Source organism: Arvicanthis niloticus, chromosome 5, assembly GCF_011762505.2.
Source record: "Arvicanthis niloticus isolate mArvNil1 chromosome 5, mArvNil1.pat.X, whole genome shotgun sequence".
NCBI classification, from domain to species: domain Eukaryota; kingdom Metazoa; phylum Chordata; class Mammalia; order Rodentia; family Muridae; genus Arvicanthis; species Arvicanthis niloticus.
The window spans coordinates 86,986,766-87,004,287 of NC_047662.1; the positions used below are offsets into that span (position 1 = coordinate 86,986,766).

Below are 17,522 nucleotides of genomic sequence, written 5' to 3' on the forward strand. Positions count from 1 at the left end.
CTAGAGTAAACGATATGAAGTAGATACACAGGACTCTGGAGAACAGGCTCTCAACTGCCCTTGACACTGTGGGATTGTAATTCTAACCCCCATCTCAGATTTCCTGTTTCACAGCAGGATGGTCAGCATTTGTCATTATTGGAGGCATTTTTTTTGTCATGGTGAGTAAATAGTTGTGACCACAATGAGTAATGAGTAAGACGGAGCTTGAGAATCCCTCCCCACCATTCAGTGACAGCAGGATGGCTACAAATGACTTAAGAGCTGTAGCAAACTTTAACTCATCAGTAAAGAGGAAGGACACCACATTCTGTCATTGCTGTAACCTTGGCTTAATAAATAAAAAGGCTTTAGAATAGAAACTGACTATCCACATTTTTCTGGGAATTTCTGTGGGGAAAGAATTGAGCATTCATGAACTCTCCAATTAGCCATAGGAACTCTTAGACCAGAATTACTTTTTGCTTTGTTTTGTTCTGCTTGTAATTTATAGTGTCTTAAAGGGGTTCTATCACAATCAGATGAATGGGAAAGTAAATAAGTTAGGTGCTGTTCCCCTAAGTCTTCTGAGACAAGGTTGTTGTAAGTTGGGGACATGGCTTCTCTAATGAATCTTCTCATGGCTCCTGTTGCTGCATTCCATTTTCTTCCAGGTGTCAATGTCCAGCAGGCTTCACAGGGCCACACTGTGAACTGAACATCAATGAGTGTCAGTCCAACCCATGCAGGAACCAGGCCACCTGCATGGATGAACTAAACTCATACAGTTGTAAATGTCAGCCAGGATTTTCAGGCCCCAGGTGTGAGACAGGTATGTATGAACTCAGGTGTGAAAGGGTATATATGAACACAGGTGTGGGACCAGTGTGTATAAATAAAGGTGTGAGATAGGTGTACATGAGTGTAGGTGTAAGACAGGTATGCATCAACTCAGGTGTGAGACAGGTGTACATGAACCCAGGTGTGAACAGCTGTATATGAACTCAGGTGTGTATGAACTCAGGTGTGAGACAGGTGTTTATGAACTCAGGTGTGAGACAGGTGTGTATTAACTCAGAATGACTATTAGCAATACTTAGAATAGTAATTGATCAGTGCTGGTTTTTACCCATGTCATGTACTTCCCACACTCCAGAGGCTCTGCTAAACACTTGGTACTTATTTCATTTTCACAGCCACCAATAAGCTAAGTAATGCTGTCATTGTCCCCAACAGCATGCATTAGGAAACCAAAGCTTAGAGATCTAAAAGGGAAATGGAGAAACCAACTTGACAAAGGGGTTCCACATTTCCCTGTCTAACCTTTGGGGGATTGCTGCGTGCACCCAGGCTCTGCCACACACCAGACGATCAACTATCATTCCTCCTCCTTCCTCTTCCTTTTCTCCCTCCTTTGTGGTCTTGTTAGTGCACACGCATCCACATACATGTAAGAGTAGGGGTCAGAGATCAGTGTCAACTGCTCTGCCTTATTTGTTTTTGAGGAAGAGACTCTCTTTGAACCAAGAGCTCGCTGTCTAGTCTGGAAGACCAGCAAGCCCTAGGTATCCTCCTAGGATTACAGACACGTCTCCATGTCTGACTTTTCATGCCAGTGCTAATTATTGGGAAATCACGTCCTCGTGCCTGCATAAGCTGACACTTTACCCACTAAGCCATCACCCCAATGCTAATTTTGTTCATTTTAATGGTATTTTCACAAGTGAAAGTTGAAACGTAATAATGATATACATCTATGGAATATAAAGAACATGTTATGATCTATAAATACAATGTAGAATATTTAAAGCAATCTAATTAACATATCTCTCAGCCCAACTGCTTCACATGGTTTTTGGTGAGAATACTAAAACATACTCCCTTAGCAACTGTGTTCACTGAGCTGTTGTTAACCATGATGGCCGTATTATGAAGCTGAACTCAAACGAATGAACAAACCACGGTACTCTCCTCTACGACTGTGGAACCGTTAATGATCATCTCTCTATTTCTTCCATTTGTCTACAAAGAGCACTTTAAAAAGTCACTTGGGCCAGGCGGTGGTGGCGCACGCCTTTAATCCCAGCACTTGAGAGGCAGAGGCAGGTGGATTTCTGAGTTCGAGGCCAGCCTGGTCTACAGAGTGAGTTCCAGGACAGCCAGGGCTACACAGAGAAACCCTGTCTCGAAAAACCAAAAAAAAAAAAAAAAAAAAAAAAAAAAGTCACTTGGCTTGAGTGGTGACGGTTGATGGACAGGTAGGTCAGAGAGTCAATAGAACAATTCTAGTCTGCTTTCTCAGGAGACGTATGTCTTTTAGTGATAAAGTAGGCTTTACAGAGCTGAATTGTTTGTCAGCTATGGAAAAGATCCTGAGTGAGGAAGGATTTGGCCCCTGAATTAGTCTCTTCCCTCCTCTATATCAACCTGTCTCCCTCCCCCTCTCCCTCTCCTTCCCCCTCCCCCTCCCCTCCCCTCTCCTCTTCTCTCTCCCTCTCTCTCTCCCTCTCCCTCCCCTCCCCCTCTCCCTCTCCTTCCCCCTCCCCTTCCCCTTCCCCTTCCCCTCCCCCTCTCCTCTCCTCTCCTCTCTCCCTCTTTCTCTCCCTCTCCCTCCCCCTCTCCTCTCCTCTCTCCCTCTTTCTCTCCCTCTCCCTCCCCCTCCCCCTCTCCCTCTCCTTCCCCCTCCCCCTCCCCTCTCCTCTCCTTTCCTCTCCCTCCCCCCCTCTCCTCTCCTCTCCCTCCCCCTCTCCCTCCCCCTCTCCCTCTCCCTCTCCCTCTCCCTCTCCCTCTCCCTCTCCCTTCCTCCTTTTTCCTACCTTCCTCCCCCTCTCTCCCCCCTCTTCCTTCCCCTTTTCTCTCCCTCCCCTCCCCCCTCACACACACACTCACACACACACACACTCTTCCCCATCATCACATGCCCCACTGTATCAGCTCTCAACCTTTCCACCTCTCCGACCCTTTTTATCTGCTCCCTTTCACAGCTCACATACATACCATAAGTATTCGCTGTTTAACTTTCAAGTCACTTCCCAAATTTTCTTGTTTGCTGAAGTTATCATCTTTGGAATTGGTGCCTCTTGCCCCCTGCTCTGCCTGGACAACTAAAAGTGTGTATAAACACCACATTCTGCACACTCTCCTTATTTGTTTCAGAACAGCCTTCAGGTTTTAACCTGGATTTTGAAGTTTCTGGCATCTACGGATACGTCCTGCTAGATGGAGTGCTTCCATCCCTCCATGCCATAACCTGTGCATTCTGGATGAAATCCTCTGATGTCATCAACTATGGGACGCCCATCTCCTACGCACTTGAGGGTGACAAAGACAACACCTTCCTCCTGACTGATTACAATGGGTAAGCAGGAGTTAGAACGGATACGGCAGGGGGGCTTCTCTTGACACCAAGTTAGAGCTGAGTCCTACTCAGGGCTCACCTTCTGACATTAGGGTTGGGAATGAGGGACATGAAGGCATGGATGACAACAGTCAACTGGAACATCTGGATGAGCTCTATGGGAAAGCCAGATGTTGGTGATAACCGTTCACATGTGAGTTGAGTGTTGCTTCGTGGGTATTGTTTTATTTGATTTTATCAATGTCCTGAAGAATATTGTCCCTTCTACAGACAGCAAAACAAATTTTCAAAAAGATTAAATGATGTGCCACCTATGAGCCATATCGTGGGGAGGTCAGTTCTAACTCTCAAGAGACTGATGCCCTCTCTCTAGACAAAGAACATCCAAAGATTAAGGGTCATCAGCAACACTTGTCTGTGGGTGACAGGTGGATCGAGGACCAGCACACAGTTTCAGGGTACCAGGGGCATTCTTAGTTCCCTCAAAAAAAATTAAATCTAACTCCAGGGTCCTTCCCTCTGCACTGTTTATAAAGTCATTCCATTTGTACCTAGAGTCTGTTGAAGAGCCACAGACTTGGACAGACCCAAACAACGGTCATCTGTCCACCTGAGTTATTGCTGAGCTGTCCACCAGCTTGACCTCTGGGGTCCTTTGAAGACCTCAACTCTTTTCTACATTTGCATTCCTTGGCGAGACTGCAAGTCCACCCTGGCTAGGCTGTATGGTGTCCCATGGGGCTCTTTCTTCTCAGATTCACCCATAGCACTGGCCTAGTGAGCAGGTTGCAGGTCCCAGAGACCTACTGGGATCTTTCTTCTTCTCAAGCTGGGCAGTTTCACTATTTTGGTAAAAATCTCATCAAACACAATTCTTCTTAGTCAACTCAAACTTTCAGAAGGGCGGAAATTTAAGGCATTTGCAAACACGTGAGGTAAACTGTACATAAAGAGACAAACTGCTGCCTGCTTGGCTAGAGAAAAGGGGGACACATCTAGAAAGAAAACAGCTGGTGCTGCGAGAATATGCTCCTCATGAATATTGTTGCTAAAGTCTGAGAAGACTTTTATCCTCCTTCATTCTTCATGGTCATTTCTTTGTCTCTGTTTGGCTTTAGACACTTTGCACTTTAAACTGTTCACTGTCTTTATACCACTTCCATGAGTGGTAGGGTTTCTGGAAAGTTCTTGTGGTTCTTTTTATTTTGAAGTATGTATTTTGGCTACCATATGACCAATGGCAAGTGTATCACTCTGTTCGGGCTACTATAAAAAGTCCAGGATCAAAGCAGTGGCAGCATCAGCCTTTAGGAAGTGTGCCTTCCTGGTCCACACAGATCCTATTCAGGTGTCTTCTTCTGTGTCCTCAAAGACTGAGCAGCAAGATGTCCCTGCTGACTTCTTTTTTAATTACGATAGTCCTTCCTGTTCGGAGGCCCCTGTCCTCTTGACCTAGTCACCCTCAAAGGCCTCTCTTCTTATACGGTCCAATTTCTAGGACTTTGAACACACAGACTTTGAGGGAACACGAATACCCAGTCAATAGTATAAGCCCTGGAGCAGACTTAACTCCTATGGACATCTGAAGCGTGTTTCTGGTCTTAGAAAACACATATTCTAGAGGAAGGGTAGCACTCAGACATTGCAGCAACTCTCGATAATTCCTGATCCTGGCTCTTCCCAAGACGTTTCCTTGCTCATTAGTGTTTACATTGACCTAGAATTTAGTGTAATTAGTAACATAGATCTGCTTCTAAAATATTATCAGATGGACAGAAAAAATGACTAATGGATTACATGAGTACTTCACACACACACACACACACACACACACACACACTAAAGAATGATGTGCCCCAGAGAACAAATCATATATTATGATATATTGTGAGCATTGACTGTATTCCCTGGAATCTTTCTCTCCACAGCTGGGTTCTTTATGTGAATGGAAAGGAAAAGATCACCAACTGCCCCTCTGTAAATGATGGCATTTGGCATCATATCACAATCACATGGACAAGTACTGGTGGAGCCTGGAGGGTCTACATAGACGGGAAATTATCTGACAGTGGTACCGGCCTCTCTATTGGCAAAGCCATACCTGGTATGTTTTGCAAAATGAGTACAACGTATATGAGACTCTGGAGGTGGCTGTGCTTACACGGACATGGCGTTGGTCAACTTAGTTGTCACTGCTTCCAGACAAAGGCCCACAATGATGTCCTTCCCTTACTATCACTCAGTTATCTAGACTGTAAGATACCAAATTCTTTTCCCTGGCCGAGCTGCATGACTGTAAAAGAGAAGCCTTTGTGGACCTTGGTTTGACCAAGAAGCAAGCTGGGCTAGGAGCATTTGCCAAGCTGTGTTGTAAGCAAGCCATTAGCTACTGGAATCCTGTGCTTGCTTGCTTGCTTGCTTACTTGCTTGTTACCTTTGAGGAGGCTTTCAGTTTTGTTTTGGAACAAAAAATATCAGCTGATCCACTGGGTCCATTTTCCGGCTTTTGTGTCCTTTGTCAAATGGAACTCAATCTTTCCTCTAAAATCACTCTAAATATCCAGGGAGGTTTAGTAATGGAAGAACTGTGTGTATGTCATTATTCTTCACTTTCTTCATGTTTCCAATACATTAAAATAGTAATTAAAATTACTATTAAAATATTAAAAATTAAAAATATTAAAATTAAAATTAAAATAGTAAAGTAAAATAAAATTCAACAAAAATATCTTAAATTATTAAAAATGAACTAGTATCTTCTAGAAGCAAGTTATACTGAACCAAGGTAGGTCAATATAATTCTATAACAGAAGTTAAATCCTCGTGAAAACGTGATGAGATTACCGTTACACAAAGTCTTGTATGGCAGATTAACAATTGAGCTTTTCATCCTAAAGTCAGTTAAATGTCACTGGTGGCCTTAAGATGAGGATAACAATCCCAGGTGTGATCAGAATGGAACGATAGAGTGTGTGTGTGGGAAAAAACTAAATAACAAAAAGGTTTCTAACCAGAGAGGACAAAGGGTCCCCAAGCAAAGGTAGATGATTAATATCAGGAGAATCTGGAGCCCTTGGTTCCTCTCTGCTGAGAGGGAAAAGCGTGTTTCAAGTGACAAACGGGAGACCGCCACTGTTTCCTCAGCAATATTGATGTGACAGAGAGATGACTCATGCCCACACACTGTGACATGAATCCTCACATATTGTTAAGGACCAACTCAGTCAGGAGGGCAGCCCAAGTACTAAGCAGACACGACAGCCTCAGTGGGCAGCTAGCTATAGAAACAGCGACAAGTGGTGTTGTGAGGGGAGAGGAGAATAGGAAGTTCTCAGGGTTTCCTGAATCCAGGCACCGAAGACAATGTGTATGGGTATGAATTAGGGAGATTAACCCAGAGGTCGTCAACCAGAAACAGTGGAGAAGTTGTTTATGATGATATTATCTGGAGCCTGATATAGAAGCTGCTTTTGAAAACCATGTGGTTGGACACAGTTTAGGATGGAGCATTTGCCTATCATATGAGAGGCCCTAGGTTCAGTTCCCGGTACTGATCTTTTAATTGTGTGATTATTTTTACAAGATCAGGACAATATTCGGCAAGGTTTTGGTGAAACCACTCTCAATACATTTAAAATATTTTGTTCTGAGCCAGGGCATGGTGGGAAATCCCTGTAATAGTAGCTCTTGGGAATCAGGGGCAGGAGGATCAGAAGTTCAAGGCCACCTATGGTTACATAGTAAGTTTGAAACCAACCTGGGATGTGTGAGACACTATCTTAAAGTAAACAAAATTAAACTTTAAAAAAAATAACTCATCCTAACAATATATACCTCCTTGTGAAATATATTTGAACAGAAAGCCAGCCTAGAACCCACAACTTCCCTGTAGTGCTATTCCTGCCTAATTACCCTTTTTGGATGAGAGGAAGGGGAGAGACTCCCAGAATCGGACTGGTCTGCTTACATCCGAGTCCTCACTCACAACTATGCTCCTTCTGTTCTCTCACTGCCTGTCCTACTTATAGAGAAAGCACACAGATGCAGTGGGTGTGACCCAGCATAAACTCTAGCACACAGACCACTGGAGAGACCAATGGCAGTGTAGAGAGTCACCTCAGTCCCATCGTACACCTCTGCCCAGAAACTGTGTCTTCTATCTGCATAAACTCTGAGTCAAGCATGTCTTCATCATCCTCTGTCCATTCCCACCCCCACCCTCCCTCTTTTTCTCCCGTAAGTGCTGTTCTGTATACTTCTATTTTTGTACTCACCATCCTATACTCTAATGTATTTTCTGTGCATTTCTTCTCTGAGAATCACAACCCTACCCTATGTGGAAGAGCTCGCTGCTCTGCCGGGACAGTTCCTACCATGATAGTGTAGGCAGCACTTCTTGAAGGCTGCAGCAGAGTTGGCTGGCCAAGAGAGAGGAGAAGGGCATCCACGGTGGAATGGCATCCAGAAGACCAGAGGCAGGGATCCATGGGGACTTTGCACTGGAGCCTGGTGGGCTCACCCTCCATCTGTCCTTGACTATCGGAATAAACTTAATTTCACTCTGACCTTGTCGTTAAGTGATGCAATAAAGTTACTTCATTCAGCTTTCAATGACGCTTTCGTATTAGCTGCACTTTTATTAGGTTAGCATTTGGGGGATAAGAAACCATTGGGGCAGCTTTCCACCTCTTTGTTCTCATCCCCCCTCTCTTTCTTTCTAGGTGGTGGTGCATTAGTTCTTGGGCAAGAGCAAGACAAAAAAGGAGAGGGATTCAACCCGGCTGAGTCTTTTGTGGGCTCCATAAGCCAGCTCAACCTCTGGGACTATGTCCTGTCTCCACAGCAGGTCAATTCCATTTTCAGTGTATGACAGTAATGAGATGCAAAGGTACAAACCAAGTAAAACCATGAACAGCCTAATGATGACGTGTCTGCTTGTAAACTCCTAATTAGGATTTATCCTCGGCATCGGATGGCGTGGTCTGTTAGTCGGGCATTATCCATGGTGATTTCCACTGATGACCCCTTTAGGTTCTCGGTGATATTCTGACATAAATGGGAATGAGTATTTTATTTAAAATATAATTTCTAAGTTAAAAAGAATCATAAAGAGTCATACTTCAAATTTTCCTGACTAGACTCAAAGTGGGCGTGAGAACATCCACAGACATAAACAGATAGACTTGTATTTCAAGCCAGGCTCAAGTCCGACAGACTGAGATCTAACCCCAACTTAACCACAGTCTTCCTGGGATGTTTTTAATCATGTTGTGCCACCTCTTTAAACTTCATTTCTCTCAATTATAAAGAAGAGAGGAAGACACCTACACAACAGAGTTCTGGCAGAAGTCACAAAAGGCTACCTGCACATCTGTGGGATTGTCACCCCATGTGGACAGCTTGATAAATACTGACTCTCAGAATCACACTGATAGACGTGACTGGAGAGATGGCCCAGTGGTTTAGAACACTTGCTGCTCTTATGAAGGACCCACGTTCCATTCCCAGAATCCATATTAGGTGACCCACGACTGTCCGTAACTCCAGCTCCAGAGGATATGATGTACTCTTCTGGACACTTGGAGCACCTCCACTCAGGTGGTGCACACACACACACACACACACACACACACACACACACACACACAGCTTAAGTAATACCTTCTTGGGGGAAAAAATATACCATAACAAACTTTAACATGTAGACAAGAAACTCTATGCAAATAATTTCAAATTTTCAGGCAATTGCAACTCTTTCAAGTGAGAGAAATATTAGGGAGACTATATGACAGAGGTTGAAAAAAGGAAGAAATTTCCCTGTTTCCCTTGCGACTGAAGCATATAAAAATATGCTTCTCTTCACCTCCGCCACAAAAATCTGTGGCTGACCCAGAAGGCTAAGTGTGATGTGCATACCCCATCTTAGCAGAAGGTTTTTCTAAAAGCATGCTTTAAACTCACAGGTGAAGTCGCTGGCCACCTCCTGCCCAGAGGAACTCAGTCGGGGAAACGTGTTAGCATGGCCTGATTTTCTGTCAGGAATCACGGGGAAGGTGAAGGTTGACTCCAGCAGCATATTCTGCTCTGGTGAGGATTTCTCTCTTTCACTTTTGTCATATCTTGATTCTTCTGGAATGTTCTGTCAAAAGCACATGACTCAGTATTCTCTTGTGGTCTCACATGGCACGTGTCAATCTTCCCCCTTAAATAGCCTTCACGCTCACACCTGCCTCATGGCCATCCAAAGGTGTTTTCAATAGTGACATTCTTTCTGTACAACAGGTACCAAATAGTTGGGCAGGATATTTAGATAAAGATAATTTAAATTAAAAAGATGGGTAGGAGGTTCTGGGTTTGTGCTCTTCTTAGTTTTTCTAGATTTTTAAATTTTATTTTTATATGTATGTTGTGCCTGCATGTATGTCTATGTACCACATCAGTACCTGGTGCCCATGAAGGGCAGATGCACTCCTGGATCCCCAGGAACTGGACTTAAGGGTGGTTGTGATCTTCAGCATGGGTCCTGGGAACTGACCCTGGGTTCTCTACAGGATAACCACCAGGCTGCCTCTTCAGTCCCTGTTTTTACTCCTTTTTGAGGTGAAGTTAATTTTGTAGAGCAGATAAAAACCAATAACTGTCCCCACCCACATACTGAACATTCAGTCTGGATAATAGAAATGACTTCCTAAAGTCAACACATGTAGATGAAATTTTAAAGTGCTGTGGAATTCATGGTTTTAGATAAGTTACAAGAATGGTACCCTACTACCCCCAAATGCCATTCGTTCCTTTAAAATACCCACAAGGCAGTGGTGGCGCAAGCCTTTAGTCCTAGCGCTTGGGAGGCAGATCTCTAAGTTCAAGGCCAGCCTGGTCTACAATGAGTCCAGGACAGCGAGGGCTACAGGAAGAAACCCTGCCTTGAAAAAAAATTCTTTTCAAAATACCAAAGAGATTTCTTTTGAAAACAGAAAAATTGCTTGATGACTCAAATAAGACATTTTCCCCCTTATGATTTTGTTTGTCAGTGACTGGGGTATGTGGTAACTTGTTTTAATGCAATAAAGCTGGTTCCCAGCCGGTACAAAAGAGTTTGAGCCCCTTGACTCCAGGGCCGTGCTGCTGCGTGGCTGACCAGCACTGTGTCTGTGCTCTTGGTCCTCAGATTGCCCATCGTTAGAGGGATCCGTGCCTCACCTGAGACCTGTATCAGGGGATCGAAAGCCAGGCTCCAAAGTCAGTCTGTTCTGTGATCCAGGCTTCCAGATGGTGGGAAATCCTGTGCAGTATTGTCTGAACCAAGGGCAGTGGACGCAACCACTCCCTCACTGTGAACGTGAGCAGCCTTTGTTCAACCCTCTCGGTGGCTCTGGAAAGCTATTTGCCCCATATGAGAACTTGGGGGATGCTAGACAGATGCTTGTCACACACTGCCATAAACACAGCAGACGTCCAGTCTGTGCCCGACTCTAAGACACTGAGCCAGGCACCATGCGGGAGGTGGGTGATGAGGATGCAAAGACTCCTAACACATACATCTGAGGTGTTGGCAAGGAACTTGAGACAAGTGAAATAACGACCCTGTAGGTGGAGAGCCACCCTGAGGTGCACCATTGCTGGATGAGGAAAGAGAGAGAGGTGTCTTGAACTGGATGTCCCCACTCATTCATTAACTCAACAAGTTTTAGCTGCATGTTGATACATGTTCTAAAGATGCTGGCCCTGTTCTCATCTTTACATTCTGAAGGAAGAGACAGGGGGAAAGGTGCATCTAATAACACTTATTTATAATGAATAATAATGATGAAGGCCATAAAGTCCCTAAGCAAGCAGCAGGGGCAGGGGCATGAAGTGAGGAGATTTGTAGAGGCAAGACTATTGTCATAAATAGACAATAGCAGCTATCACCTGACCCAGCATCCATTCATCTTCTTGTCTGTCCACCTCAGTGGACAGGAAGCACCACAAAGCAGGAGTCCCATCTGGTCAGTTCACTGCTCTAAGCCCAGCACCTAGAACAGTGCTTAATGGGTAGTAATAGTCCCATAGATGTTTTTGAATGAATGAATGAATGAATGAATGACATACCTACTATGGACCAGACAATGTGCCACATGCTGAGAGTACATGTGTGGCAAGCAGTGTAGAACACTCTGGTTGCTAATGTTTGTGGACAGTAGGAAAAGGACAGCTACCTAAGGTAACTACTATGGAACTAGGTCCATGCAAGCAAGACACTCTTTGAGCACTCTGCTCCAACTGCAACTGTGTCCTTCTTGCCCTGTAACTGTGTCCTTGCCCTGTCCCAGGCATTCGCTGTGGGCTGCCTCCCACCTTGGAGAATGGCTTCTATTCAGCTGAGGACTTCCATGCTGGCAGCACGGTGACCTATCAGTGCACCAATGGCTACTACCTGTTGGGTGACTCCAGAATGTTCTGTACAGACAACGGGAGCTGGAATGGCATTTCACCATCCTGTCTCGGTGAGAGAAATGTTGGCAACTGCTGTGTGAAGTCACATTCATGTTCTTTGGGAAACATTTACCACAAATGTTAAGGCTCTCTTGACATCACTTTGCTAAATCCACCTCTCCTCAGTAAGCGCTGGGCAAGGGGTAACGGCAAAGCTGAAGTCTTCCCAGGGGAGCCAAAAATGCTCCTCAATTTTAATCAAGTTCAATATTAAAGTGGTAGCGCCATCTGTTTTTCTACCTATCAGTTAAGGCGGTCGTAGATTTTATTGTTCATCTGCAGAGTAATCACAATGGTTGCCCTTGAACTTCATAAAATCTACATATAGTTCTATGTGTTAAGTAATATGTAGCGACCTAAAAGCAAAATAAACATTTGACACACAAGGAAAAATGCATTAGCTGGACTATGTGTGAGCTGTCTCTGTTTCAGATGTTGATGAGTGTGCAGTCGGCTCAGACTGTAATGAGCACGCCTCCTGCCTGAACACCAACGGATCCTACATATGCTCCTGTAACCCACCATACACGGGAGATGGGAAAAACTGTGCAGGTACTGCAGTTCTTATCTCAGTTGCTTGATCCAAGCATGTATTTCAAGGATGCGTTATTTTAAAAGTAAGATAGGAGTGTGATGTTCAGAGAGCAAATGGAGAGGAGAGGAAGGTAACATTCTTATGAAGGACACATAGTAACCATTAGAGAAACTCTTAATCAGCACTGAACCTCCCCTGGCTTCCCACTCTCTGGAGCACAAAACTGAGTCAACTGTATCGTCAGATGTTTAAGGATGCTGCAAGAATAACGGTAGATTTAGAAATATCATTTAGCCTCAAGCAGAGCAAGGAAGACGCTTTTCAAGGCTTTCCCATCAATCTCTTTCCTCTGCCTCAGTCACCCACAATAGTATCTCTGAAGGAAATTGACATCTTGCCTTGCCACGTCGCCCTCCCCTGTGCTCGCTTTGACAATGCTGGCTGACCTTCAACTCCATAATGTCCTCCCAAATCTGTTATGAGTGTAACTGCCAGAAGACTGTGAGAAAGAAAGTAAAGAGAATTTTTTAGGGGGGGCCCAAAACACCAAGTTGTGGAGCCCCCAAAGTAAAGTGATGCCATTTGAAACGGCAGGTGATGTGGGGATTCTGTTTCAGGGGTGGGAGGGAAAGAGAAGAAGAAGAGAAACAATGACAATATCAAGAAACAGGAAACAGTAGCAGCCCCGAAAGCAGAGTGGGGAAGACTCACACAACAGAAACAGAAACTTAAACTAGGTTATCCACAAAGATCTTCTTGGTTACAGAGAATGTCGGATGCCTTCATCTCTGTCATATTACCCTCCAGCGGACAGGATGGAAGTGCTATCTCTGTACTGTGTGAGGGCCAGACGCAAAAGTGTCCCGGGACAACATCATATTTAGATGCATTTCCTCTCTTTAAAAAAGATGAGTTTTAAATGGTATAAAACATAAGAGCATTGTTAAAAAAAAAAAAAAAATCTCCCCACTCAAAGAGAGGGAAAATAATCCCAAAAATGCAGACTGTGGCCAGAGCGTGAGATAACACGGGAACAGGAAACAGTATCAAGAGGCGTCTTACGCCTGATAGGAAACAAAGACTTCACACGAGTCTGAGAATATAACTTTCATTTCTGTTTTATAGTTCACTTCACACGTTTACCATAAGTAACTTTTCCTTGTGTTTAACATCAGATAATATCTGTTGTGGAAAATAATAAGCATTTGGATAGCATTTTTTCTGCTCATTATGGATTTTTTTTCAAAATCCAATCCTATAATTACATTTATTTATTGTTCCTTTAAAATCCTTAAAGGGCCGAGGACATAGCTAAATATAGAGCAATTGTTGAGCATGCTCTGTGTTGGGTATCTAATAGTATTAAGTAAATAATTAAACAAAATACTGGATATTCATAGCCCAGGTGACCTTGAATGAGATTAAATCAACGCAGCCTTTTCCCCCTTCCTGTGTTACTTGTGAGAGAGAGGTCAGAGGACAATTTGCAAGAGTCTCTCTCTCCTACCATGTGGGTCACAGGAATGGGACTCAGGTCATCAGGCTTGGCAGGAATCAGGATTGTGTAATTGTTACGTTAGCTTGAGACCAAGTTGGTTGCTGTGTGTAACTGTCTGAGGTTGAGATGAGCTATGGAGGGAGGCCTTCTGACACACGTGCTCATAGCGTCTCTACTACACCATTGGACAGCTATCTTCAGGGCCACATAAAATTTCTGTATTTTTAGTACTTGTTTCGATTTCAAAATATTATTATTTAGAAGCTAATGAGAAAGTTCAGCAGTTAGGTAAAAGTATGCACTTCTTTATCGTAAGACCTAAGTTCAGATCCCAGCACCCACGGTGGGCAGCTCACAAATGCCTGGATACCCACGTCCCTCTTCTGGCTCCCATGGGCATCTGCATACAGGCACAGACAGACAGACAGACAGACAGACAGACACACACACACACACACACACACACACACACACACACATCTTGGGCTGGGTAGATAAATGGCCGAGTTAAGAGCACATACTGGTCTTGCAGTAGACCTGAGTTGGATTCCCAGCAGCCACACTGGCCGCTCACAACGATCTGTAAATACAACTCCAAGGGGATCAGACAACCCTGGTTTCCATGGTCACCAGCACTCAGGTGTGCATACCAACATGTAGACATGTACACATTAAGTTAGAACAATAAAACTGTTTGAAAACAATAAAATTAACTCTTTTTAAAATATTAATTTAAAAATTAAAATATTAATTTTTGCGTTAGTACTTAATAAATGTATCATCTGGCTAATGTCCGGCAAGTTCCTGGCTTTCGTGCCTCTCCTTTCAAAAGCCTTTGTCCCATCTTTAGAGTTGCCTTAACTGCTGTAGACTTCTTTGGCTTTGAGACTTTGTACGGTTGTGTGAGCACCACTTATTATTATTCCACAAAAACTTTCCTTTAAGAACCTGTAAAATGTAAGGCTCCAGAAAATCCAGAAAATGGCCACTCTTCGGGCGAGATTTACACCGTGGGTGCTGAAGTCACATTTTCCTGTGAAGAAGGGCACCAGCTGGTGGGAGTGAGCAAAATCACGTGTTTGGAGACTGGCGAGTGGGATCACCTCAGGCCGTCCTGTGAAGGTACACTGAGAAAATGGCCATGATCACTGTATTAGGTTGTTCTAGAAAGATAAAATGTTTGGCGTGGTAAGCTCCAGGTCATATCAGTCTTTGTTCTGAAAGCCAGAAATTGAGCTCTCGTTTAGACATGACAAAGGGAGAAAATCTGGAAGCCATACGCTTTCAGAGAGCTTTACACAGTTTCAGAAAACCACACTTTTTGTTCCCTTCCTCCAGCTGTTTCCTGTGGTGCCCCACCTATTCCTGAAAATGGTGGTGTTGATGGGTCAACATTCACATATGGCAGTAAGGTGGTGTACAGGTGAGTGTCAACTTTAAAAATGTAGTGCCATAGTTAATGGCATGTCGGCAGTAGTAGAACACCAAGGAAAGGGGAAACAATCCAAGAGGGTTTTTTTTATAACTTTTTTTTTTAATGTTTTGTGTCTGAGTGTCTGGGTGAGTGTATGCTCCATGTGTGCAGTTGCCCATGGAGGCCAGAAGAGGGCATCAGATCTCCTGAAGCTATAGTTACAGGGGGTTATGGGCTGCCAATACAGATGCTGAGACACAAACTCTGGTCTTCTATAGGAGCAGTGTGCTCTCTTAACAGCTCAGCTATTTCTCCAGCCTCCCCAGGGGGTATATCATCATCATCATCAAAATAATTGGATTCAGCATAGTGTAAAGAAATCAATTCTGGTAACTTCTTTGTAGTAATATCCTTAAATCTCCTGATGATTAGCCTGTTGTTGCCACTGGCATCCCCCTGAGGCATCATGGTGGAAGGTACTCCTAACTAAGGGATAACCTTGATTATTAACCAGCAGTGAGTCCAAGCCTTATAGCCTAGGGACTTAGTCCACATCACTCTCAAACCCAGAATTTTCTGCTTTCAGCTATTAATCCATGGCACACATTGGAGACAAGCCAAATTCTCACATCTGACCTTTGCATATTGTGCAAGGTTACTGTGGGAAGATGTACAACATTCAGCCTTGTAGAAAATGCAATTTTGAATCATTATTCCAATGTAAAAAAATTCCCAAAATATGTAAATTTCTTACTGTTTTTAAGGGTTTTAGCACCCATAATATAATGAAAAATAGGGCTAAGGAGATGGAGGACCTGAGTTTGAATCCCCAGAGCTCAAGTGATTGTATGCTCCATGTGTGCAGTTGCCCATGGAGGCCAGAAGAGGGCATCAGATCTCCTGGAGGTATAGTTACAGGAGATTATGAACTGCTGATGTAGATGCTGAGAACCAGGCTCTGGTCCTCAGATTCAGGTGGAGCTGGATGCAGTGGCATGCATCTCTAATCCTCATGGCCCTACAGGGAGATGGGGGCAGACAGGACAAAGACAGGGGCCTCCCCATAACTCTTAGTCCTGCTCACTAAAGACAGCAACAAACAACAGAGACACTGCCTCAAACAAGATGGAAGGTCAAGGACCACCACCTGAGGTTATCCTTCAGCCTCTCCATGCATGACATGGCATGTGCATGGCTGCACTCATACATATGAACCAATGCTCATACACACAACATCATAACTCACACAAATTTAAAGTGTGCAGCATAAAGCCATCCATATTCAGTCATTTTCCTCTGTCATCTCCAGGTGTGATAAAGGATATGCTTTGGCTGGGGATGAGGAGTCAGCATGCCTTGCTAGTGGTTCATGGAGTCATTCTTTTCCTGTGTGTGAGCTGGTGACGTGTTCCCAGCCGGAGAACATAAATAACGGGAAATACATCCTAAGTGGGCTCACCTACCTTTCTATTGCATCGTATTCCTGTGAGGATGGATACAGGTAAGGGGGGATGGGACACCTGCCTGCTTCCTACAGTCTTCCTGCTGTTCCTAAGCTTGAGTGAATGAACTAACTGACTTTCCAAACAAGTCTGTAAAAGTGGGGATATCCTAAAATATGTATGCTTCTTGGAGCCTGGCTTACAGCGAATGTCAGGGAGAGAGTGTCCATCTGTGACTCCAGGAGTTCTCACAGTTCAATTGCTGGAGCGTTCAGACTTTAAAGAGGAAAGCCACGTTGGTTTGTGGAGCACAGCATCATACCTGAGGAGATGCCATGCCATGGATATTCTTTGTATACACAGTTTATCAAGATGATATTTGTTAGTACATGACATAAGTCCAAGGAAGCATGGAAGGGTCTTAATTCTGTAAGAAGTTTACTTGTGTGTGTACACGCGCACACATACACATGCGTGTGCCTTTGCAAATGTGTGTGTGCATGTGTGTCAGACTGTGCCCAGAAAGGTATTCATCTGGTTCTAAAGTGAAACAGATCATGTGGATAGGAGTAAAGAATCAAGGGCCAGTGGAATGGCTCAGAGGATAAAGGTGTTTGGGTCTCATCCTGAGGGGAAAGAACTGACTCCTTCAAGTTGTCCTCTGACCTCCACACATTTCCCAGCAACAACAACAAAGATAATCTTTAAAAAGAACTAATCAAGACTGTCAGAATCATGCTAGAAACATGGGTGGGTAAGCTATCCCATGGTATAGGGTTTGTAAAGTCAAAGGACAACCAGAGGTCAGAGTCAAGAGCAAC

The 17,522-nt window shown here is 44.0% G+C and overlaps 1 protein-coding gene across 1 annotated transcript in view; it reads left to right on the forward strand.

Annotated features, from left to right (window-relative positions):
• The window catches only part of Svep1 (sushi, von Willebrand factor type A, EGF and pentraxin domain containing 1), a 177,183-nt gene that overhangs the window by 114,534 nt on the left and 45,127 nt on the right, over positions 1-17,522 (forward strand). The window contains 11 exon segments of the mRNA XM_034502072.2: positions 654-811; positions 3,136-3,337; positions 5,266-5,441; positions 8,059-8,183; positions 9,301-9,424; positions 10,506-10,676; positions 11,650-11,823; positions 12,245-12,364; positions 14,791-14,967; positions 15,184-15,268; positions 16,569-16,760. Coding sequence (XP_034357963.1) covers positions 654-811; positions 3,136-3,337; positions 5,266-5,441; positions 8,059-8,183; positions 9,301-9,424; positions 10,506-10,676; positions 11,650-11,823; positions 12,245-12,364; positions 14,791-14,967; positions 15,184-15,268; positions 16,569-16,760 — 1,704 coding nt within the window.